The sequence below is a fragment of the Thermobia domestica genome, chromosome 9 (assembly GCF_964235325.1).
Source record: "Thermobia domestica chromosome 9, izTheDome1.hap1.1, whole genome shotgun sequence".
Classification (NCBI taxonomy): domain Eukaryota; kingdom Metazoa; phylum Arthropoda; class Insecta; order Zygentoma; family Lepismatidae; genus Thermobia; species Thermobia domestica.
This window is the reverse complement of record NC_137462.1, coordinates 151,851,847-151,878,054: the sequence shown is the minus strand read 5'-3', so window position 1 is coordinate 151,878,054 and position 26,208 is coordinate 151,851,847. Positions and strand designations below refer to the sequence as shown.

General features: G+C 33.5%; 2 protein-coding genes across 2 annotated transcripts in view; one reads left to right on the top strand and one right to left on the bottom strand.

Moving 5' to 3' along the window:
* Positions 1 to 2,015, top strand: part of LOC145695105 (beta-galactosidase-1-like protein 2) — a 34,402-nt gene extending 32,387 nt beyond the window's left edge. Inside the window, exons 11-12 of the mRNA XM_081772005.1 lie at positions 852 to 1,074; positions 1,886 to 2,015. Of these exons, the coding sequence (XP_081628131.1) occupies positions 852 to 1,074; positions 1,886 to 1,954 (292 nt within the window). The 3' untranslated portion in view covers positions 1,955 to 2,015. The remainder of the gene's footprint in view (positions 1 to 851; positions 1,075 to 1,885) is intronic.
* Positions 2,016 to 10,636: 8,621 nt separating this feature from the next.
* The window catches only part of LOC145695104 (uncharacterized), a 36,049-nt gene continuing 20,477 nt past the window's right edge, over positions 10,637 to 26,208 (bottom strand). The window contains exons 6-8 of the mRNA XM_081772004.1: positions 20,337 to 20,713; positions 15,214 to 15,262; positions 10,637 to 12,355 (exon numbers count right to left, since the gene is read on the bottom strand). Of these exons, the coding sequence (XP_081628130.1) occupies positions 11,811 to 12,355; positions 15,214 to 15,262; positions 20,337 to 20,713 (971 nt within the window). The 3' untranslated portion in view covers positions 10,637 to 11,810. The remainder of the gene's footprint in view (positions 12,356 to 15,213; positions 15,263 to 20,336; positions 20,714 to 26,208) is intronic.

The window sequence follows — 26,208 nt, the reverse complement described above, 5'->3', positions numbered from 1 at the left end:
TTTGCGCCATTCTTCTTAGATTTCATGTCTATAGTGTTTTTGATATTCTTTCTGTAACAGATACGAGTATATACGTATAATTTACGAAATACTATTTCATAAATCTATTCAAGTACTGGGCTTTAAAATTAAACAATTACTCATTTAAAATCATGTCTATTATTTTCTGTGTTATGATTGTTTCGTTAGTTATGGCTTTAGATTCATCGTAATGCATTTTAATTTACTGTATACATGATTGGTCACCAATGAGGGAAAATGGAGAGATCACCAATGATACATGATGAATTATGATATGAAAGAAAGAGAGGGAAGAAAACTTATAAAAAACTCCTGATATGAGCCACGGATGCAATTTTGACTATCATAGTTCACCATAGCATGAGACTGAACCTTTCGATTCTTGATAACCGAAATGAGTATTCCCCCACCGATCCGTTGTACCATTTCTTCAATCAAGGAGAATGAAATGTTTCAGGGTTCTTTATTTTTAGTATACGTACATAAACACTATCGAAATGACAGGACATGGAAGCATTTTTTTTAAGCAACATGGTTCCTCCGGTGTCTGAAATAAAGAAGATTGACAGGCAAAGGTAAAATATGAAACAAAATAAACTCCGTAGAATTACAAATATATCCACTTAATGTGTAGGTAATACGTATTTTTATTTCAAGGTAAAAGTTGGAAAATTACAAAATTCACTGGGTTTAAGTAAATTGTGTTTTATTAAATCTTATTTTAACATCATTATAATCCATTTTATCCTGTTTTGTGAGAGGATAAGTTATACAGCCCTAACCTTTAAAACGTGAATTTTATTAAACAATGCCTGTATGATATTTTATAGTCTTACTGGTTGGAGGTCAATGGAGTCTGACGTTGTGGGACCTGCTTTGCTTAGAACAACATTTACTGTGGAAGGCACTCCTGCAGACACTTTCATTGATATGAGCAACTGGGGTAAAGGCATTGTATTCATAAATGGATTCAATCTAGGACGTTATATGAACCTTGGACCTCCTAAAACATTGTATGTGCCTGCGCCTCTTCTTTGGCAGGGAGAAAATGAGGTAAATAATAGTAATAATAATCATACAGTTCTTGAAGGATCTGAGTATTGATTGAAATCTAGTACATAAATTCTTTCCTGTATCTGTTACTTGAATGGTACTCAGTTGTGTAAGGCTGCATAAGAAATTTATGAGTTATTATAGCAATTAAATTTGCACGACAAAAGAATTAGAAGTCAATCAGAAAAATTTTAATATGAACAAATGTTTATTTATATTATTTATAAAGTAACTATTAATAGAGAAAAAATATGAATAATGACTGTTTCACCGAGATTAATGGCTATCAGATGAGTGCAAGAATTTTAAACTCTCAAAATTTTTACTTTTTATCACTTTTAACTTTTACTTTTATACATTTTTAGTTGGTTATAATTTTTAAGTTACTTAGAACAGTTTAAATATATCTGGTGCCAATAACAAATGATATTTATTACGATTTTTTAGTATAAACAATGCAATTTTGACCAGGTTATTTGGCAATGTCCGGGCCGTTTTGTTTGCAGCTCATACTGTAACTATTGATGCAATTTACAACATAAGGATAATTCAAGAGATGAAGTTGTCTTGGCTATAAGGCTGCGACTATAATGATACCCAAAAGATGCAGTAATATTGAAAACATGTTTGAATTACATTGAATTGAAGTCAGCCTTATATTATTCTTTTTCTTTTCAACTAGAAATATTTCAAATAATATTGCATTTATTCCAAAATTTTCACATTCTAATAAATATTGAGTTCAACTAACAGTAAGGTGTAATAAAGAAGTGCAGTAAGCAAATTTGACTTTTTTAAATATTTTTTGTAGGTTATAATATTTGAACATTACTCGCCAGCGTCGGAAATTATCTTCAGAGACACGCCAATTCTTGGATAATAAGTCTTTATATGAACCCTCTAAATTGTATGTGTAAAATGAACTTATGTAAATAAAGCTTATGTAATGTGATACTCGCTATGAATTATTTATTATACATATCTGAGATCTTTCCAGAAAGAAATCGGATTCAAAAAATAAGATCAACGGAACTGTTCTTGACACTCTGTTTGCCAGCGTGGCATAGTAGGGTTCTCCCCAAGCATTTTAAGGATAATTGCTTCATTCTGCCTAGTATCGTGCTACTGAGAGCGTTGAAATGAAAGTTTGTTCCATATTTGTGGCAATTTTGTGGCATTACGAAAATGAAAATTTTGGAAAAGCAGCGTGTGTGTATTAAAATTTTGTTTCAAATTGGGTAAAACATTTACAAAAAGTTTAAAAATGTTTAGGGAAGCGTATGGGGAAGAATATACCAGCCGAACTTAGTGTCATGAGTAGTTTCAATGTTTCAAAGCAGGAAGAACCTCTATCGAAGGTGTGGCTACATCTGGATGCCCATCAACACCATGTGATGGAGTTCACGTTCAGAAAGTGCGCGATGTTGTACGAGAAATCATCATTTGACAGTTTATGAAATAGCTGAGGAAGTAAGAATCAGTAACTTCCCTTGTGAAGTGATCTTAGTTGAAAAACTGAATATGCTTCGTGTTGCTTGCAAATTCATTTTCCGATTTTTAACAAATGAACAGAAAGGATCACGGTGAAACTCTGTGAAGATCTTTTGAATCGTGCTAACGAAGACAGTAGCTTCTTGAAAAACATCACAACAGAGGTCATCCAAATGTGTAAGAAAATCTTTGGCAAGTCAAAATAATAATAATAATAATAATAATAATAATAATAATAATAATAATAATAATAATAATAATAATAATAATAATAATAATAATAATAATAATAATAATAATAAATAAATAAATAAATAAATAAATAAATAAATAAAAAAGTCAGTCGCTCAGACGTTAAAATGATACTTTTGCTATGGTGCTCATTATAAATGTATCCCACGTGAAAGAACAATCAACAAAGATTATTACTTAGAATTGATGAAGGAGGCTGTGAGGAAGAAACAACCGAAAGCTTTGAAAAATGGAGTATATGTGCTTCGCCATGATGATGCTTCTAGCTATTCGATGTTTCTCGCGGTGGCTCAGTGGTAGAGCGTTCACCTCTGGTGCTTGGGGTCCCGGGTTCGATCCCAGCCCCCGCCAAGTGAACTTTGTGGTGGACGAACACCGTGCTCGTGGGTTTTCTCGGGGTTCTCCCGTTTCCTCCCACTTTCTTCATTCCACCATTTCACTCATCTCTCATTATCACCGTCTCCTTTAGCCTAACCGGCATAACCGTGGGACGTAAAACTTAAAGATTTCATTTCATTTCGATGTTTCTCATTAGAGAGCTTTTGGCGAAAAACAATATGACTGTATCATAATTATCTTATTAGCCTGATTTGGCACCCGCAGACTTCTTTCTATTTCCCAAGTTGTAATACACCCGGAAAGATCACCGTTTCCAATCCATAGAAAAAATAGTTACAAGACATCCAGACTACTTCAAAAACTGCGTTCCAGCAGTGAAATACATGCTGGGATCGATGAATTAATAGTAGAGAAAACTGTTTTGAAGGAGATAAATGTGAATAACTTCCACAAACAGTAATTATCATTATATTTAGAAAGTTCATTTTCTTTCTGGACAAACATCATATAGTTTGTCCTACAAGAAGAAGAGAAAGCTTAGTTATGTTTAGTTTAGACTGATCTAACGTCTCGGATTTACTGGGACACTTCCGGTTTTCTTCAAGCTATCTCGGTGTTGCAAGAGTATCTTTCGGGACATCTAAATGTTCTGTCTTTTCAAAATTGTTACCTTTTCGGAAAAGCAAATACTTCAACAGTCCTAGTACTTATAGATCCTTATCAATTATATGATAATATTAGAAAAAAGTGCAACTTATCAGATAAATTGGATCATCTTTCGCCCACAAAACATCAGATAAATTGGATCATCTTTCGCCCACAAAACATTTCTAATGCAACGTGGAGTGGAGCCGTGGAGGTCCTAAATGGTTGCAAGTGGAATATTACACCATCCTGCGCGCAGCACATCATTCAGTTTCTTGAGAGAGAATGAAAGCGGAAATCTGCACCGGATTTGTGTTTCCAAACGGACCACAGACATTCAATTATGTTTAGTTCCGGGAGTGTTCAGCTTTATCCTGATGTTCCTCAAACCACGTCGCAACAGCTCCAGCTGTGTGAATGGGCACATTATCATCCTGAAATATAGCGTCATTGCCCGGAAACATCTGGATCACAGGATGTACATGGCACCCTAAAATAGCGACCTGTAAATATCAGTATAGGACCCACTGGAAACCAGAATATTATAGCCACAGCATCACTGAGTCCCCACTATGTTCCATGGTTGGGGATAAGACACTGCTGATCATACGCTTCTTTGGCCGTTCGCCACTCATAAATACAATCCGTGGTTTGAAATAAAGTAAACAATGACTCATCCGTTCATGTAGCACGCTTCTAGTCATTAGCAGTTCATATTGCATATTTCGGCTTCATTTACGTTGTACTAAAGCGTTATGGTTCAATATCAGCGGTTTCACCCGTACACCCTAAATTTGTTCATGTCATGCAACTCGCACCAGTCTGTGAGAGATGCTGCTTGAGTTTCTCCGTCACTTACACCGCATTCGCACAACAGTTCTGAGTGATAATCCGCTTTAATGCTCGGCAGGACTTGTCACTGAAGGTTTTCTTCCGAACATTGTTCCTCATTGCCGATATGCTTTCGACATGAGTTTTGTAGACTTTCATCACCTTGGAGACTGTCTCTTGCGACACATCTAATGCACTTGCCACTTAGTTATACTCATACCACATAACTGAGCGCCAACAATTTGCCCCTTTTTGAAAATCAGAGGGGTCGCCTATTACACACTATCACTGTCTCTTCATTTTACTACACGCTGCCGTTCTGCTGCTCCTCACGTAGTACGAAGTTTGCTCTAACACACCACCAAGAAAAACCTGGCACTGCGGTCGCCACCTGAGGCCGCCATCCGTTAAATTGATAAGGATCTGTACATATCATTATTGACACATTTACAAAATGGTGTAGTCTAGTTTATTTGTTCCGGGAACAAACGTTTGTATGGAACGTATCTTTAGTCTAATGAGCATGTATTGAAGTAAAGAAAAAGTCATATTAATGTGAGAACACACTTTCATCACTTCTGCTCAGAGTTTTCTGAGCATCTCATGCGAAACAATAATATCTTAAAAAAACTGAACTCTTTTGAGAAACATGTACAATTTGTAAGGTAAGTTAAACATTCTTCATTGCTCATTTATATTTGCATTAAACTGAGAATGCAGATGGTGTTAAATGCTGTACTTTAATTTATTTGCTTGTTGCACTAATCAAATTCATATATTCCTAGATGTTATGTTTTATTATAAATAGCCTATTTTCTAACATATGTTTAATTATTACTATAACGACGTTTAGGAGACATAAAAGATAATACTAACATTAAAATATGATCACATAATGTAAAATGACCCGGTTTGTCAGTTTGGTCATGTCTAAACTATAATTAAGTGTAGCAAGTATCTAATTTGTGAGAAATGAAGAACATGGGCTTATAACACATTATTCCGCATTCCTTAATAAATACATGGTGTAAAGGATAAGCTCTTTTAAGTATTAGCATATAGAAACCAAAGACAATTTATGGTATTCCCTTATAGTACTAAAAATTTCTTACAACTTATCTTAATACTCGATGATTGATTGAAAAGTATGTGAATGAAGTCTCAAGAATTGTTTTCCAGTTTTGCTGTCAAGGAAGGCTTCTTTACTCCGTGTCTCTCATGTATACACAAACACACAATTATTAGAGGAAAAATGAAAATAAAGAAACACTATATCTACCAAATAAATAAGTGGACATCAACGTTAAACTTACACTAAATATAATTAAACATGAAGCCAGGAAATGTTCATTAAATGTAAACAACTTTGGAATCCACTTACCCGAAACTGACCATATATTTATCTTCTTAAGTTGTTGCTGGCAATTAAGAGTACTTCACCTAAATATCATAAAATAAAGAATCCTTTGATAAATTCAACAAGATAGTTATTACAATTTCGCCAAATCTTGATTGAAAATATTTTTTATTAGTCCAACCACATTACCAGCAATTATATCAACAGTGGGTGAGTTTAGAAATAATAAACATGTGGATTTGAAGAAATGTCTGATTTCTTAAATAATATATAATAAATCTACGTCCTAATATAAATGAATCATGTAAAAAAGGGACATTTCTCGACGAAGTATAATCTATACTTGTTAAACCATTGTATAAGAGTGGACAAGGCAAATGGTGACAATTATAGGCCTATACCCATTTCATCCAAAATTTTCTAAACGGAGAAGCTTATTTGCAAAAGATTTACGTGTAAAATATTAAACGACAACAAAGTGTTATTATTATTATTATTATTATTATTATTATTATTATTATTATTATTATTATTATTATTATTATTATTTTGACTCGAAATCTTGTTTTGTTCACTATAAATTCACACAAAGTATTCTATATGATTTTTTTAAAAGAGAAAATTATGCACAACGTAGACAATAGGACTTATCCTGCTTGCTATGATTTAATAAACGTGTTTGATAGTGTTGAGAATATTTCTCTAGATAGACAATGTAAGAGAAATTCGGAATGACTATTCAAATCTTCCTTAATAAACAGAACTCAGACAGTACAACTCACCTATATAAGTGATATATATATATATATATATTCTTCGAAATATGCACACGATCTTATGAACCATTATCAAGTTAAACAGATATTTCTTAGGAATTAGTTTCAAGACCAATATTATCTGTGCAATATACAAATGATTTACGAGGGCTGTTCCGAAATTTCGCAAACTGAGGTCACTATCTGGAGTCCGACTCAATAGGAGAATTGGTGCGCGTTTCCTTCAAAATAACTTCTTTCACACTCGACACGCCGTTTCTAGCGATGCACTAGCTTCTCAAGCATGTTGCAGACCATTTTCTAAGACTCGGTGTAAGGTAGTGGATGCGGCAGCTTTTATTTACTGGTCCGTGCTAATTTTTTTCCGCTTAAATCTTTCTTAAAAGTTGAAAAATGAAATCTCAGGGTCTAAGGTCTGAGTTGTATGGAGGATGGTCTAGAGACTACCACCAATTTTCTTCAAAGCTTCCACAACCTGCCTGCCATGGCACATGTGCCGAAGCGTTATCTTACAATCATTCTTCATGAAACAGTTCAGTTTTTTTTCTATTTTTTTAAATGCTCCCTTCAAATGTACTTGCAAATATTAGCATAATATTCTTCATTTACAGTTTAATTACTGGACCTCAATGCTGGAATATTATTCCATGGCTATCAAAAACAAAATCAACATTAACTTCTTTGGGGAATCAAAAACTTGACAATTTTTGACAGGCCGTGAATCGCTGTTTTTCCATATGCTAGAGTTCTGCTTTGATTCGGGATAATAATATCTGATTAAAGACTCGTTAGTGGTGTTTATTCTCTTCAAGAATTGAGGATGTTGTTCTATTTCTTAAGGAAATGTCTGACACCATTGAATGCGACGGTGCTCCTGTTCTTCGTTCAGCAAACATGGTACTCATCTTGCACATACTCGAGACATTTTCAAGTATTTTTTAAAAATTTCGTGACATCTTGCTACACTAACCGTTCAGTTTAGCTGCCAATTCACAAATCGATAAACTATATATATCCTCTCAACAATATTTCTGCTTTCACAATGTTCGCATCGTTCACTGATATTGATGAATACCAACTTGTCACTTTATTCTGCACATTACATTTACCTTCCACTATTTGAATACGGCCGATCTGTTCATTGCTTCTTTACCATACGCTTTTTTGTTTACCTCAGATGTTTCCTGGGCACTTTTGCCTAATTAATTGCCTAATTTACACAAAATTCTCATCTGTCATTTGAGAATACATACTACTACAGTTCGACTTTATAATAGCGAGCATACAAACGAGTACTGCGCGTTGAGTTTACTTATATTAACAAAGCACGCCACAGGCTATCTTCACGTGCAGCAAGCACCGATTTTCTTATACAGAGTCGGCACAGTATTGCAAGTCCACGAACAACTTCTCATACTTATGCCATTTTCAATATCATTTAGAAATATTTAATAAATAATCGAGAACTTTTATGCAGATGTGAACCAGGAATGTGTGTACAATAGTTTCTATAATTGTTGTTTGGAATACGAACTGTGAAATGCAATATCTGAAAATAGGATATAGAATTATATATATGAAGAGTTCGGGGGAAAACAATGATAATCCTCATTTTAAAACCAAGTGGGTTAGTTACAGAGAAACAATGATTTGCTGAATTGCGGAAACAATTAAAGATAGAAAAAATAACATACTGAATATGCTGTTGTTTCAAATTTGTTTGCATATTTGCTGTTTTTCTTGAGGCGTGGCCGATATTACCCCGGATGAATTTAAACCAGTAAACATAGTCCCATAAATCTCCCATCCTTACTTGATCATTTGCCACAATCCGCATGAAAATCGGAGCTCAGTTAGAAATTCTAGACCCAAATGAAATCCGTGAGTTTTAAAAGAATCACTCTGTATTACATATTTAGGACTTTATTTTGCAACTAGAATATTCCCTATGAGGGTTACCTGAGAATATCCACATAGTATATAATCATTATATGAATTCTGCCATCACAGACAGGTCATTAGCCAGAAGTTTCAAAAAGTTTCCAAACATTCCGATTCTCCGATACCCACTAGGAATTACACATACTATTTTAAGCATTAAGCATTCTTCATCTCCCTTTTTAACCCTAAAGCAACATTCCTCATAATACAATTTAAGGGTTGGATGCAAGAGTGACATAGTTTCTGACCGAAATGTAGTTATTGGTAAAAAAATAATGAGAAAACATTAGTGCATATTTTTCCCGCAAGAACCATGCGGCTTCACACAATTGTTCAGACAAACAAAATGAAGCTGCATCCGATGAACAGCAATATAGCTTCAGAAGCATAATTCTTAAATCAAAATATTTCAGTTCATGTGTATTGACTTAATATCACAATTATTAGATGATAGTGAGTAAATTCGTATAAGTGTAAAGATGAAATTGAATTCTCCCATCAAAAAATACAAGGAACTTTCCTATAGGATACGGAATATTAAAGCTAGTACTTAACACTTGCTGTAGTACGTTGTCAAACATTGAAACAACATATGTATTTTTAAAACTCATTATTTTCTGCTTAAATTAGCAAATGTGAAGCTATCTGGTTCTTGCATCCATCCTCAAATAATGCTCAAATCAATTTCTTTTTCTTGTTTTGTTTGTCTTCGCTATTTTCTTCTTTCCTTCGTTTTTGCTTATCGTTCGCCATTTCTTTTGTGTTCCGCCCTCTGTACAGATCGACAGAGGAGCACTGTAAATATATCCTGCGATATTTATATGTGGCGTTTCTACAGACGGACACTGTTGCAACGACGACAGAGGGACCTGATACTATAAACCAATAGTAACCAAGATGTGTAATATCGGGCATCGAAGGTTGAGAATGATTAAGTATTTGACCACTTGATCAAGTCTTTATTACAGGTATGAGTTTGGTGCATTTGTGAATGTCATACTAAGCATAGTATAAAATCATTTGCTTTATTAATAATTAGTTGGTCCCGCTGAATATTGACGCAATAGACGAGGTGTTGCAAAAACCAATGCTGTTATAACTGAGTCCGACTATATTTTATTCCCATTTTCATCTTACTACTTCTGTTCTTTCCTATTCAGAAAAAAATAAGAGAACTTCGAAATAGTTTTAAATATGATGAGAATATTACTCGTATAAATAAGATATGGAGCAGTAAGTGTATTTAAAATACTTTCTAATAATCACGAACTGAAAAAAAATTGGCAAATAACTTGAACATACAACTTAGCGCAATAAACTGGAATTACGATAAGAATAAAGTATAAGATATGAATGAAGAGAAAAATTAAATTACTTCATGTGCAACAACGGTATAAAAAACCAAGTTCTGGAAAAATTGAATTTAAAATATCATTTTTCTGAAAGAAGCAAACTAAGTTTTATTTATCTCGAAGTTCTGAGTCTCTAGAAATAGCTCAAATTCTTATTTTTCTGATCTTTCTTCAACATGTTCTTTCATTAAGGCTAGAATATTGAGGCAGTGAAAGTTACTACATGATTCCTACTACATGAGGCAGATTCCTGGGAACACGTTCCAATTAATATATGCTTTCAAAATGTAGAAAGAATATATTGCTTCTGTAATATATTCCTGCAGAGAAAATCTAAATAGAACAGAGAAAAATGGCCAATTTTATCAACATTAATACATATGCGTTTTAAAATTTCCTTTAAACGTCACAAACTGATGTATTTAATATTTATCATTATAATGTAATTATAATATAATATAATAAAATTAATTATAATGTAAAATGAATTAAAATATAACCATATTGAATTAGAAATGAGTAGTTATGTGCAGATATACTGAATTTAGACCGAAATAGTTTAAAATAAAAAATTAATATTTATACATTCTGAGTAGTAACATTAATAAGCGTGCATGCTTTTTTTAGAGCACTTCGTTTACTTAAAAAATGTACTACATTTAATTAGCTATCTCAAACTTTAAAATATAAATTTATTTTAACTTAAAACTCACCACAAAATAGTTACCATAATGAAATTATTCAAATATTCGTTAGTAAGAACTATTTTATAAAAATTATATGATTGATTTCTATTGTACTGAATCGAATCAAACAGAAAAAAATGACAATGAATACTTCTGTCCTTTTCATAATTAGGTACGGAGTATCATGTGTAGGAATGATAAATAAAAAGTAAAATTGCTCAACTTTGAATTGGAATGACATACCTATTAAATTCGTGAACCAAATATAAATAAATAAAATACAATTCTACCCATCCACTCAAATAGTAGCAAAATTAATTCTAATAGTATCAAACTGCAGGTATCAAAGTTATTTCAGTGTTATTCAGATTATTATTATCCATAAACATGTATAATATTATGTCAATCAAAATAGAACTTTATAGACTAATCAGAAAACAGATGTCCAAAAATAATATAACAAAATCAATATTTAATTAATTGTATTTATCATCTGAAATTAAATATAAGTTCATTTTTTCAAGACTAGCATCTGAGCTTAAAAATATAAGTATTCTTAATTTATAATCAAATTTTATGCTTATGTCAACGATATTACAAAAATTAATTATACATGCCTTAATTTACGTAATTCAAAAGTACTTTACCTAAATTTATTTATTGAAGACATATGGTTATAATACGATTATTTTTAGCGACCTATGAACCTTTGATTTATAGTATTATTTTACTTAGAATAACATATCAATGTTGTTTAAATCCTTTGTAATAAATATATCCTTATCTCATCAAAAATTATAGTGTTTTGCAACATTAATTTGCTGTAAATAATAAAATAAGAAAAGCTGCAAAACTGATTATAGATAAAGAATTCTAAAAGTGAACGCTGTTACACGTTCCCTTTAATTGATCTTAATACTTATATCTTGTAAACAATTAAAATGAATCATTGTACTTGAATACATGTTTGTCTATTGTGTTTCATGAGTTGAAGTTTAATGGAATCCTATCAAGAATCTGTAAATTTTTCCCGTAAATTTTGAACTATATCATATATGAATTCGAACTATTTACGCACTGTCCCTTCAGATTTCCGTTTAGATATTTGGCTACCACTCGATTCTCTTCGTGAACCTACTGATTTGACAGCTGATGATCTTCGGGATTCATCTTTGGTAGTAGTTCCAACTGTTGTTTCTGAAGCTTCTTTAGATTTTGTCATAGATACACGCCTCAAGTCCGATAATCTTCGTGAACTTACTGATTTGGTAGTTGATGATCTTCGTGATTGATCTTTTGGAGTAGTTTCAGCTGCTGGTTCTGATGACCCTTCTATTATAATTTCTTCTTTTGCTTTAAAGATTTGGCTCGCATCAGATAATCTTCGCGATCTCACTGATTTGCCAATTGATGATCTTCGCGATTGATCTTTTGAAGGAGTTTCAACTGATGTATCTGATGACTCTTTTTCTATAGCTTCTACTCTTGCTTGAGACATTGGGCTCACACCAGACGATCTTCGCGAACCCATTGATCTGGCAGTTGATGATCTCCGTGACTGATCTTTTCCAATGCTTTGAGTTTCGTATGTTACTCCTGATACTTGATACACTGAAAGAAAATTAGGTCAATTATGCTCCTTGGATTAAAATGTTGCACTGCTTAATATCTTAATAAAAGCTACAAAAGTAACGCATACGAATAAATAGTTAATACCAGTGAAAAGTACATGCAACGAATAAAGTATCCATACAAGGAGAAGTTTAAATGTTATGATGTAAAAGGGTTGTTTAGAAAAAAGACAGACTGATTGTTTGATATAAAATTTAGTTTAGCAACTACCATATTTGAAATGGACATATTGCCTGTAGATAGCAGTAGTATATATGTCTTCCGTTGTTCGCAATGATCCATTCTTACTTGTATAAAGTGTGTCTAACAATAATGAAGGTGACATATGAGAGAAGAAATTGCAACAATAAAATTTTGCTAGTTTTTGAAGCATACAGTCATCGAAATAGGTAAAAACTGCAATAGGTGTACGGAAAAAACTGTATTACGTCGGTCTTCTGTGTTCAGATGGTTCAAGAAGTTCAAAGAAGGCAGATTTCCCACAGTGAAGCAAAGTGGACCTGTAGCTTCAGAAAGTGCAGTCATAGACATTAACATCAACATAGCTGTTGCGATTATCCGTGAAGATCGGTGGATAACAGTACGAAGCTCAGTCACATCCCACAAATTTCAATTGGAAGCATCTGCACAATTCTTCATGATCATCCGATTCGGATTTGTCAACGGTGCGTTCCACGGCTACTGACTTTAAAGCGAAAGGATGTTCGAGTTGAGACATGTAGTGAGATTCTTTTATCAGCGGAAACGAAACGCTCCTGCATCATTATAAGCCGAAGCAGTGTATGGAAAGCACTATTATTTTCAACTCCAAAACAAGCTCAGGGAAGCCAAGGAAGAGTTCCATTAGCTGGGAAGATATTGGTAATCACCTTCTTTAACTATAACTGTAAAGGGATAATCTACCAAGTTCCGTCAAATACTACCGATGCAAGACAATATTACAAATCGTTCTGAAGAATCTAAGGAAGCAAATTGCTAAGAAACAACCAGAATTTTATTGGAATGGATGGATGTTCCACAATGGTAACGTGAGTCTTAATGTCTCAAATATTATGATACAATATTCAGCATCACACATTAAAACCATGAAACATTATCAACTATTAAGAGCAAGAAAGAACAAAAATATAATTAATGTCCAATAGAAAATGGGCAGAAAACCTGGGAGATAGTAACAAAAGGAGTGCCCGTCCGCGAGATAGTAACTGAAAGAAATAACAATAAAATTTCCTTAACGGAAAGGCCATTACATGTCCTCACCGAAGCATCAGCGTAGGGTCAACGTGGGCAACGGGAATGGGAGGAGCACCAAACCACCATTCTCGTCGGCAAGAGCACATAGCCACGCAATAAAAAAGGAAACGAAAACGAATAAAAAACAAAATTAAGAAAAATACAAACATCCTAAACGAAAACAAATAAATAAGAAAAAGAAGTGAGCATTTATAAACATTTTCTTTTTGTTTCTTTAAAGCTTTTTGTACAAAAAATAAACAAAACACTGGACTTAGAGAAGAACAGGTCGAGGTGACACACGTCCACCTTAGTAAGAGGAAGATGTCTAAAGATCTCTTCCAAGACCCCAATTAACCATTCGTGAGTCCAGGAGTGGTATTCATAACTGAGAGGACAGGCAGAGAACCTGTAGATGAAATGGCGATTAATGTATAATAGATTTGGCCGCCCTCTCAGCTCTACCCCTTAGCAGCCATGAAAGTGTACTGCTTGAAGGAGGTTAAAGGAAAACAGTATAGAACGTTTATTTGACATTATATTCTTAGACACGTATAGAAATCAATATTACACAAATTTTAGTTACACAATAACCCTCTACACCTGAACTTTCTTCAAGCACTCATCCAAATTAGACCTTTTTTGAGAGAGAATGTAGATTTTTTAAAGGTAATTTGTTAACACTTCACTCCATAATTTCCATTACAAAATTATAGATAAGTTACTGTTGGATTGTGGCAAACTTGTAGGCTTGTGCACTAGCTAAGCATGGATATAAATTAATTTTTGTTTGGTTTCAAGTAGAATTTAACATATTAAGAAATTTAACACTTAAAACGCCAAGCCCCAAATCTGGGGCCAGCAACGTTCACTTGCCTTTTGAATAACACGTGAAGTGTGCATAATATATAAGCTCATGGCCCCCAATAAAAGACCATACATGCACAAAATGTCTACACACAGCGTTTACAGTGTTACGAAGTAACATTGTATCCTACAAATTTGTGAAATTCTAATTGTATCTGTAATTCTAAAACTGAAGAGATAGCGTGTCTGTTTTATTGGAATTTAAATTTTCAAATTAGTTTTAGTTAAATCTAGATAATTGGGGTTCTATATATATTTACATGATAGTTTTGAACAAAAGCATTGAGTACATTAAATAAAGACAGTTATCAAAATACTAACAGAAACATGTGACTTCCTCTTCCTCTCCGTTTAGTTATTTCTTTCTGTTCTCTCATCTCAACACTACATTGACCATCAGTTCGAGACATGAAAGCTAAGTATGCCTATATGAGTTTTGTGTTCGTGTTCTACACAATAGTGTAAGCAAGATACTATAATAACATACCTCATTAATCTTTATCTTGAAGTATTTGTTGAATGAGTTAAAATATTTTAGTTTTTCAAATTATTATAGTTAAAATATTACCCTTTTCCTACTGACGACGTCAGCAGGTAAGTGGAATGCTGTAAGGACTTCAATTGAAAATCAACAAAGTATGTTATTTTATTTTATGTTCCCCTGTGTATGACGCAAAGCAAAATAAATATCATATATTTCAATTTCTCTCTCTATATATATAAATCAGATTTAATACCTTCTTCTGACTGTTGTTGATGCTTCTTCAAGTATTTTCGGAATTGAGTCTATGAAGAAAAAGAAAAGAATGTACATATTAAACAGCAAGTAACAAAGATAAATCTTTTGACAGACTTACAAATTATACAAACTTATTTTAAGAAATACTGAAATTAATCAATTTCTTGCTTTCGACAATGAGTTTTATTATAAGTTTTATGCAGGCCTTTAGCTTTTTAATCTTTCCATTTACTTAAAATTCTGTTTCCTGAAAATTCCTTGCAGCTTCAAGCAAGGGCGCCCATGTTGTGGTTTCCAAGGGCGGGCAGGTATAAGCGACATTTCAAATATAGTTTCAAATTTTGCTGTAAGTAATGTAAAAATTCGAATTCTGGGTTTTCGATATTCTGAAGTACAATTTCCTCTAGGGAGGCGAGCGCTTCACCTTTCCCCCCTTGATGGGCACCCTTGGCTTCAAGTTTTTCGCTCTCCCCTGCACCGTTTTCACGAAGGATTAGAAGTAATAAAATCGTCAAAGAAAATATAACGGAATTGATTCACCGAGGTAGAGCAGTGCAAAAACACCTTGTCGATTGCTGCGAGTCACACAGTAAATGATAGTGCGGCACACGATGAACTTAAGACTAAAGTTGTGTATTCTTTCCTTCAAGTAGGAAAGTTGCCAACTCATCTTCGTGTTTTGTTGTGAAATAATAGATGTATTAATTACTGTCTCCTGTTCCTTGCTTAACCAATCTTCATCTATGTTAAGTTTTTAATTATTATTATTATTATTATTATTATTATTATTATTATTATTATTATTATTATTAATTATTAAGAAAATAAGACATTTCAAAAAAAGAAGAAGAAGAAGAAGAAGGATTTATATTTCATTCTTGACTCCAAATAATTTTTTTTGAATCTACAGCATATCCTGTGTTTCTTTTAAATGTTTTGATAAACCTGTGTAGCATCTCTAAGATGATATTTGATCATTTCTTTAAATTTATTTCGTCATGCCTATTTAACCCTCCAGGAAACTGCAGTTTATCTCATAGACTCCTGATTGTTCATTGGGATCAGCGTAATAGCTCTTAAATTGGGTAATATTCTTTTTATTGCCACAAATGAAAAAAGAGCAGAAGATGAGGAGTGTTCTCATATGGAAAATGTTCTTCTACAATGTATGTGGTTAATTTCTTCCATGTTCAACTACTCGTTTATATGAGAAATTGTATGGCGAAAATGATCAATGTTTCCTGACACCACGCATTTGGTAGTAAGTGCCTCGGTTCAATTCCTGGTCCAGTCTCACTTTTTTTTTCGCTCGTTGAATTTTCATTCACACAATTATAATTTAAACTAGCTTTATTTTTTAAATCATAAAAGGAATTAATAAGTAGCGTTCTGTATATAGGAAACCCGTAAGGTTTAAGTATATTTTAAAATAATTTCCTCAGCTGTTATCATGGAGAGAAAAATGCAATGCCACTGAACATGTCAAGCTGATTATTTTTTTATGTAATGTATATATCTCCTTTAATACACGTGGTTAAAATGTTGAATTATATTAGTGAACTGCTATTGACTGGTATGTATTTTTTTATATATATAGAAATAAAAAATAAACTTTCTTACTAGAAACTTGGGTTACTTAGTTCGATCTATAACTACATTTTCATGTTGTTTCGCCTTTCCAAGATTTTAAAAGAAAACAAATCTTCAAGCAGGCAATAGCAATTAAAACGAAATTTTGAAATAAATATGGATATACAATGAAATTAACCCGCTGTTTGGAAATGCCGTCGAAATCGCCATGGAGAAATCACTGGAGCATCGATATGCTATCAAACTTCGTGTCAAATTTGACAACATCCCAGGTGACACTTATTGGATGATTCAAGAGGCCTTCGATAATGACTCTTTGACCAAATTCCAATCGGACAGGGGGCATAAGATGTTCAGAGAAGGCCAAGAGAACATCACCGATGAAGTTCGCTCTGAACGCCCTGCAAGATCGCGTGGTGACAACACTGTGAGAGTGCGCAAGTTACTGAATTCTGATCAATGAGTGAATGTTCGGTTGTTAGGTAACAGACTAAACATTTCGAAAAGCATTATTAGTCATTTTGTGGTTAAAGGACATCGTAGATAAAGCATTGCATTTCCTCGTCTGTCCGATTTGGGTGATTTTTAGATATGTTGTAGCTGAGGACCCCCGGTCAATTGTTTATGGTATATAGAGCCAACTCCCTATGATCAACCCAGTGACCTCCAGAGGTCACCAAAGGTCACACTGGTTCAAACTTGGCATACAAAAAATAGATGTGTGTTGTATTGAGCTACGGCAAATGAGGATAGTCCACGTAATGGTGTGACTTTTGATGGCCTCTGATGGCCACAGGGTTGGTCATAGGGAGTTGGCCCCATATAAACAATTGGCCGAGGAGTCCTCAGATACAACATGAGACAGACGAGGAAATGCAATGTTTTATGTACGGTGTGACTTTTGGTGATCTCTAGAGCTCATAGGGTTGGTCATAGGGAGTTAGTCCCATATAAACAATTGACCGGGGGAGGAGGTTTTCTTAGCTACAGCATATCCAAAAATCACCCAAATCGGACAGACGAGGAAATGCAATGCTTTTTTGTACGGTGTCCTTTACGTGGAAGTTTCTAAAAGACTGAAACAAAGGATGAACCGCGTCAGAAGCGAGGGTTCGTGAAAGCTTTGCCACGACAACGCTTCCAGCCACACCGCCTTTGTCATGCGCGACTGCTTGACCCGACCCGGATCGGAGTTATAATCGTTCCGTAACCTCTCTACAGTCCAACTTAGCTCCACCAGACTTCTTTCTTTTTTTGAAGGTAAAATGTCTCTGAAAGGACGCCATTTGGTCACCACTGACAAGATCAAAACGACTTCGATGAGGCTTTTAAAGGACATCCCCGTTGAGTACTTCTAGGAGACATACAACACATGGAAATCTCACAGCAAAAGTTTTTGCCGCTGATAATTTTGGATTTTGATATATTAATAATAATAATAATAATAATAATAATAATAATAATAATAATAATAATAATAATAATAATAATAATAATAATAATAATAATAATAATAATTTTATTATTATTATTATTATTAGTAGTAGTAGTAGTAGTAGTAGTAGTAGCAGTAGTAGTAGTAGTAGTAGTAGTAGTAGTAGTAGTAGTAGTAGTAGTAGTAGTAGTAGTACCAGCAGAAGCAGAATTCATTCTGTTGCATTCATTAGAGAACTTGGGAAGAATTTGTTGGGAAATTTGAGATATTATAGAAGTTAAATATAAATACATAAATGGATAGCTTTTAGCTAACTTAATTCTCGGGAAGACGAAAAAAGAAGTGTTGATTTGGGCATATTCATTCCTATTTACAAGAGTCAAGATTGCTGCACGATTAAGGATAAAAGATAAAAAAATATTCTTATTCGTGTAGGAATGTTGATTCTTGTAGCTTTGGTTTGTTCATTTTTATTTGTAGGAATCATAACTGTTGCACGATTCGGATAAAAAATGAAAATTTAGTCTTATTCTGGCAAAAATGTTGAGTTTTTGTAGTTTTTGATATACTTATTTTTATTTGCAAAAAATCAAGATTGTTGCATAGTTAACGATATTTTTCATTTTGTTTAGAGAGAGTTGTACATCTTTACTTTCTGTACTACCAGAAACTTCCTAAACCATTTTAAATACTCTAATGAAGGCCACATGTAAGAAAGAATGGAACAAAGGGGAAACGAAGAACATTCCGGTAGAATGCCGAAATTATCAGCTGCAAAATTTGAAAAGAAAACACAACTTACGTTAGATAACATATTAAATAAATGTGCATCTTTACAAATTTATATATCTATTTTACGGAAACTTTTGATTCGAATACAAACGTCTTCTATTGGGTTGGTACGATTGAAATATCCGGAGATGAGTGATACCTCAGAAGATCAAAAACTACAATATCAGATCACATCAAAGTAATTTGCGGCTGCAGCCACCCATTTTGCCATTGATCAGCCAACGAATGGGTTCCATGACGAAATAAGTGTGGAGTCCACGATGCAAGAATGTCCTCAACAGCATGTTGCACCGTACGGTCGTCAGGAAAGTTCTTCTCTGGCAAGAAGTGATCGGGATGCCGGAAGAGATGATTGTCAGCAAGAGAAACATCAAGAAAATACAGTAGGTGTGAAAGGGTTTCATAGTGCGAATAATGGAGAGTCTGCACCGTCTTTTGAGGGACCTAGGACGTGAATTGTGCATCATGAGGGAATTATGTCTGTTGAATATTGTAGGATGCTTGCGGAAAGTTTGTTGTGCGTTTTATGGAGTTCAGCACTGTAACGATCTGCAATGATGATGTCACCTCGACGGAGAGACATCATTAATCATGCCACCATAGACCACAATACCAGCAATAACACCTTTGTGTGGGGGAAAGAGGGGGTCTGGAAATCGTCTTGGACATTGATCACGATCCAATCACTGCCCTGACCTTTCGCGATTGTTGCACCAGATCCATTTTTCCGATCTGGAAATCAGATTCATCTGATTCAAGAAACCTTTTAATTATTCCGTACACTCAGAGAACTACACATCCCCAAATAGCGATCGTTATTAGACAATGTTAACTTCTGTAGCACCCATGAGTTCAATTTTTTCGTCTTACCGATTGCTCTGAGCCACCGAGCGATAGTAGTATGGTATATGAAAACTCATCTACAATGACACGAACGCTTTTTCGAAGGTCCATTTCCACGATGTAATTGTGGAACTCTGTGGGTTGGTGGCCGCGGTCCTGAATTTTAATATTATGTTAACGGCAAAAAATATTTCACAAACCAACGGCGTATGGTGCGTTTATTCCCCATTCTTGACCTATTAGAGTATTTATATTTTTCGCTACTACGTGTGCAGAATATCCCAGTTTGAACCCGTAAAGGATAATGATTTGCAGTTTGATTCGGTTTTTAGATCGCATGATAGTGCCGGAAAGCAGGAACTCAAGAAGAGTCCCTTGTGAGAATTTGGATACCTTCTTTCAATAGTTGATCTCTTTGCTTTGAAAAGAATATTAACGAAAATATGTAAAAATTGAATTACCTGTATTAACAGCGCTGCTTCTTCAGCTTCAACTATGGTTAAATTTTGATCCTCTAAAACATCGTGCAATGTCTTTTCTCGTTCGAGTAGCTCACCAGCAGAACTACTTTCATCTCCATATCCTTCCTCATCGCCTAATCCTTTCCCTTCTAGCAATCTTCTTTCTTCATCTTCCTGACGCAACGATTTTGTTTCTCTTGATGACTTCTCTTTGCGTTCTTCGATGATTCTACCTCTGGCAGAGGAAATACTACCTTCTGGTGTTAAAGGTTTCAAATATTCAGATGCGAACTCAAGTAGATCTTCATCAATAATTTCAGCTTCATAATCAATAGGTCGACGATTCCCATCATCTAAAATTTCTGCCTTGTGCACCTCTTAAATAATAATAAATAAATAAATAAATAAATAAAATAATGTGATATTTTACACTAACTTTAAATAAAGAGAAACAATGCTTTTACAAAATGCACTAAAAAGAAGAAAATAATGTTTTTGATCGGGTAACTTATCCTTATTAACAAAAGTTTAGAAAAAAGTGCACTAAAAAGATTATTTTATGAAGTAAAATTAATAAATAAGGCTAAGACTAAAACCATGCGCCGTGTGTGAACCATTTTCCTAATACCTGTAAAAGCTTTAGCCCTCAACCTTGGGTGGATTCCCAGTGCTCTTAGTCTTAGTTCCATTTCTTCATTTTACCCCAACAAAAAATCTCCCTTTTAGTGCATTTTATGAAAGCATGTTTTTAAAGCGTATTTTAAGCTTATATTATTTAAATAAATAAATAATTATTACCATTTAAATTAATAATAAATATTAATTAAATTATAAATTAATAAACGAAACTAAGACTAAAACCATGCGACGTGTACAAACCATTTTCCTAATATCTGTAAAAGCTTTAGCCCTCAACCTTAGCTAGATTGCCCAATGCTTTTAGTCTTAGTCCTATTCTTCATTTTACCCTACCAAAAAAATTTCCTTTTTAGTGCATTTTATGAAAGCATGTTTTTAAAACATAGTTTAAGCTTTATATTTATGGACGGTAATAGTTTCTCCGTTAAAGGTGTTAAACAAAGATCTGAAACTAACACCAGAGTCAATGGGAGTAAGTACATAATAGTCAATTTAGGGGCAGCTGGAAATTATATCCGATATCTGGCTACTCGTGTGTTTCAACGTTCTTTATTAGCTATTTCATTCTCGATTGGAGAATAGGTAGACGCTATCTAAAGACATTTGTAATAAATTAATCAATTTTATTGTAAAACTATACGGTAGAACCAAAAATTAGGTTAAAACATTGTTATTGGGTTTACGTATCTGCACGCAATATTAAAGCTGAAGTTAGTTTAGAGACGCGTGAAATTTAAGTTGCAAGATTTGATACTAACAAACAAACAGGAAAGTAACCGAATAAGAGTAGTGCAAAAATAATGTTAAAATTCTAAAACAAGAGGATTACCAAAATAAATTAGTACAAATAAATTCTTGCTGCAATACCGTGGTATTTCTCACGTAGCCGAATGACTTCCTATCTGCCCTTGATAGTCCAAGTACGAATTCTATTAACAATATAAAGTTTCCGGTATTAACGCAACAAATTTAATACAATATTAATCTTATATGTTCAACAAGGGTAAGTAATTTCTATTCTCAAACTTCTCATCAATATTTATGATGTAATTCTCGAACGCCCTTCATCTTGATGTTTTAAGCTAAATTCTAACAAAGTTGGTTATTCACATTTTAAATATAACGCTTTGGTGGCATTCATTAATTATAAATTTGATTTACCACAGTTTTCCAACCAGTAGCAAGACAATCTATAGTAATGTAATGTAATCTATTTTCTGTATATTACATATATGACCTTAAAGTGCACTTTTTGAAACACATAAATTTTAAACTATATTTCGGGTTAACACAACTCAGCTTCAGGAACATGAAAAATTCTTGAAACACGTATCTTCTTACTCTACCTTCAGTACCAGAAGCTCCTATGCATTTGAGTGCAACGTAATTTATAACAATTCTGTATTTTGCTTGGTTATTTTATATTTTATTAGCACAATATTTTTGACGGTATTTGAACTAGGAAGTCAAGTAAAGTTGGCAATAAAAGTGGGCAAATACAAAAATCTTTTCTTTCCCATTATTCCCTTGTTTGACATTCAGATTATTAAAAACTGCTAGAAAACATAACTTGAATGTTTGTTAAAAAACACCCAAAAATATGGTAAGGAATTTGAGTCAGTACAAGACCTATTTTGTTGACAGATTATCATTAAATGGCATTCATCAACTGCTTTGTGAATATGATAAATAGTATATTGCCATGACAAAAAACAATGTTAACACTAACAATGTTAGAGTTAAGGAGCACATTAAGGTATCTAAAGACGACAACGAAGCTACTTCTGGACTCATTCATAAGTACTTTCAGATGAACATATAATTCAGGATATTTCTACATTACACCGTGCCATCTTGCAAATTGATAGAAATGTATTTATTTTTATTTATGTATTCATTTCTTTTAATTTACGAACATTATTTGAGGCGTACTACATTAAAGCTTGGAACCTAGATCTCAATACAGAGAAAGGAAATCTAACTAAAAGTTGGGAGGACATTATTAACAATTTTATAAACAATCTCTTACATGTAGGATCATATTTTGTAGCATAAAAGGCTAAGAAAAATATTATGTAATTTTGTACATAGATACTAACTTTATTGGATTTTTATAATGGACTTATACAGAAGAAATTTTACTATATTTAAGATAACATAAATCCTACATAATGTTTGTACATTATAGAAAATATTTTAAAATCATCAAACGAAATACAGGATTATCATAGATTACAGCGCACTTAACTGCTAGAGGCTTCTGGCAGTGAAGCTTGGATAAGAACACACGCGTTTCAGAAATTTTTCGATAGGTTCCTGAAGCTGAATATCATTAACCTAAAATATAAAGTTTTAAGTTATATTTGACTCAGAAAGTTCCTTTTAGGATCATACATATAATGTACAGAAAATAGATACCGGTACATTACATTGCTATAGAATGTCTTGTTACCGGTTGACAAACTGATAAATCAAATTTAAAATTAATGAGTACTACCGAAGTACTGTATTTAAATGTGAATATCCATCATCGTTAGAATTTAGCTCAAAAAATTCTGATGAAGGGCGTTTGAGATGTATGCCAAAAATATTGATGACAATGTTAAATTTAAAATGATTTGTTCTATCCAGTCACAGGTTTAGAGGCCTCCTTCTTCCCAACCCTTTGATATCTACCCTGCGCTCTGCCTGTTTTTCATCCTGACTCCCCCATCTAAATATATGCGCAGTTATCTGATCCAGGATTGTTGGGAAAGAACGTTTATTTGTGAGAACAAAACCAAGAATTTTGTTCTAATGCTGAACATTAATTTTTTTCCTTTTACCTCTGTCATCAGAGATACAGATTTTTAATCAGAAATGTGCAGGGAAAACTGGAAGCAGAAGTTGTTATCGTATAGATAGATTTTAATGCTCTAACGACATTATAGTTTCATTGCAATCGATAACAAGAGCAATGATCTCAACAGTAAAATATATATCAGTGTAAAAGAATTATGAAAACATTTTCTTCTAAAAAAAAAGGGGTTCTACCATTTATCTATTTATTTATTTTATTTTATTTCTTATTTTTTTATCATTAAGGCACATGAGCTTTCTGATTAAATAAAATAGGAAGGTGGAAGAAAGTTGGAAAATTGTACGACACCATATTACAGGGAGAAGTTGGTTACCTTGGTGCAAAGATTTTTGAACTACCATTTGTTTCTGTTGACCAATTACTTCCCGACAACGGTCAAATCATATTTATTACTGGAGTGGCAGTTAAATTTGGCAGCATGTTCACTAAGGGCTAGTGTGATTCATAGGACAGTAATTTGTCTTTTAATGTTATCCATAAACTAGTGACTTGCGCGTGCTTTATTTTATCCTTACACGTTAAAGATAGCAGAGATTATTCTCAGTAATATTCAACAAATCTGATAATTTCTAATTCAAAATAGTAAATTATACTTTAATAAAATTATAATTTTTGTTCATGTGGCACAGTACTCTCATCATTTTACTTAAACCTCTTTACTTAGATGCGTGATATAATCTTACAAAGATCATAGGATGGTCATAGATTTTAGCGGATACAATATATCACGATGAATTGGTATAAATATGATATCCATTCTATGAATGGTCTTGAAAATAGGATTATGTTAATTTCATTGATACATATTTTATTTTGCTGTTAGATTATATTTTTATAATTAATGTGTCTTGTTGATAAAATCATTGCTTTCCATGGATTCGTTTACTTGTCAGAATCTCAAACTATATATATTGTTACACAGATTTGGTTCGCCAACTCCTAAGGCCGGGGGGAGAGTCGCCCCGCGCCTTTCTGCTCTTGTGAGAGTGAAGAGAAGGGAACAAAGGAGCCGGATCAAGCGAGGCATTAATTGCATTGACAATTAATTGCCTCCTGACGCCGAGTTACACGCATGTATTAATAGTATAGCCCTGGCTTTGATTTACCCAAATCACAGAGCTGAGTTGTGCTTTAATACTAACAGGCATCACTTAGGTCATATAAGCTGTTTGAATGAATAAAAACATAATTTATTTAAACAAAACTTAAAATAAAAATATATTAACCAAAACAAAGAAAATGCATCCTCGCCAACGTGATGGGAAATTCATAGAAGCTGGAAATCAAAAACGCTATTGAACATGCGCGTGAAAGACCTTCTAAGGCTCGTGCAAGCTCGTTACGTCAGCTCTAGAGCTGCGTCAGAAAGTAGAAGAAATGCGTGGGACGAACTCGGTATATAAGCGACGAACCTCCCTGAGCACGGGTCTTTCTACGCCATCCATCGGAGTGTTTAGTGAACCTCTGTCACCCGTGGTTGTAAGCTTAAGGTATGTAACTTAAACTTTTTCACTTCAATTGGCAAGAATGATCGGAGCACTTAGGAGTTTGATAGATCAATGTATATTTCCTTTGTTATTTTTGTTTTTACTTCATTATTTTAATAAAACTAAAAACGAAAATGTCTTCTTTAATTTAGCAATGCAATCCCTCTGTATTTTAACTCAGAATGCAGTCTCCATATATTACCTGGTATTCAATCATCGGTACCATATATTACCTGGTATTCATCATGCTCTTTCTCTGAGATACAACTTCCCCTATTATTGAGACTATTTGTGTAATGTCTCATCATCTTCGAACCAGTAAAGCTAAAGACGTTCTTAATACCGAGGCTTAAATAAAGTTGGACCAATAGCAACAGCTTTGACATACTGGGTGAAGGAGAAAAACAATAGTCACAAAAATGCGAAAAAAAGAAAGAAAACGCGTTTACATATACATGTGTAACAATGTAGTTTTATTCTACATTTTTATACGAGGTGTATCAGACACGTAGCCAGAATTTCGTAATAGGGGGGCTCATGACATGAAATACTGTGGTTATCACACCAGAGGCTCGATCATTCTAAACTATTTTACTGGCAACATATATTGGTTCGTTTAGCCAGGATTTCGTAATAGTGGGAAGGGGGGTGTCCATGACATGGAATACTGTAGTTGTCATACCAGGAGATCGATCAATTTAAACTATTTTACTGGCAACATATATTGGTTTGTTAGGACAATAAAATGAGAATATGTTAGTAAATATTTTAATAACAAACTACGAAGAAATCTCGGGTAAAAAATATCAAAAAAGTATTGAAACAGATTTTACAATATCTACGTTCCTTTCTCTGTTCATTCAAATATACTAATTTTCCTTTCATT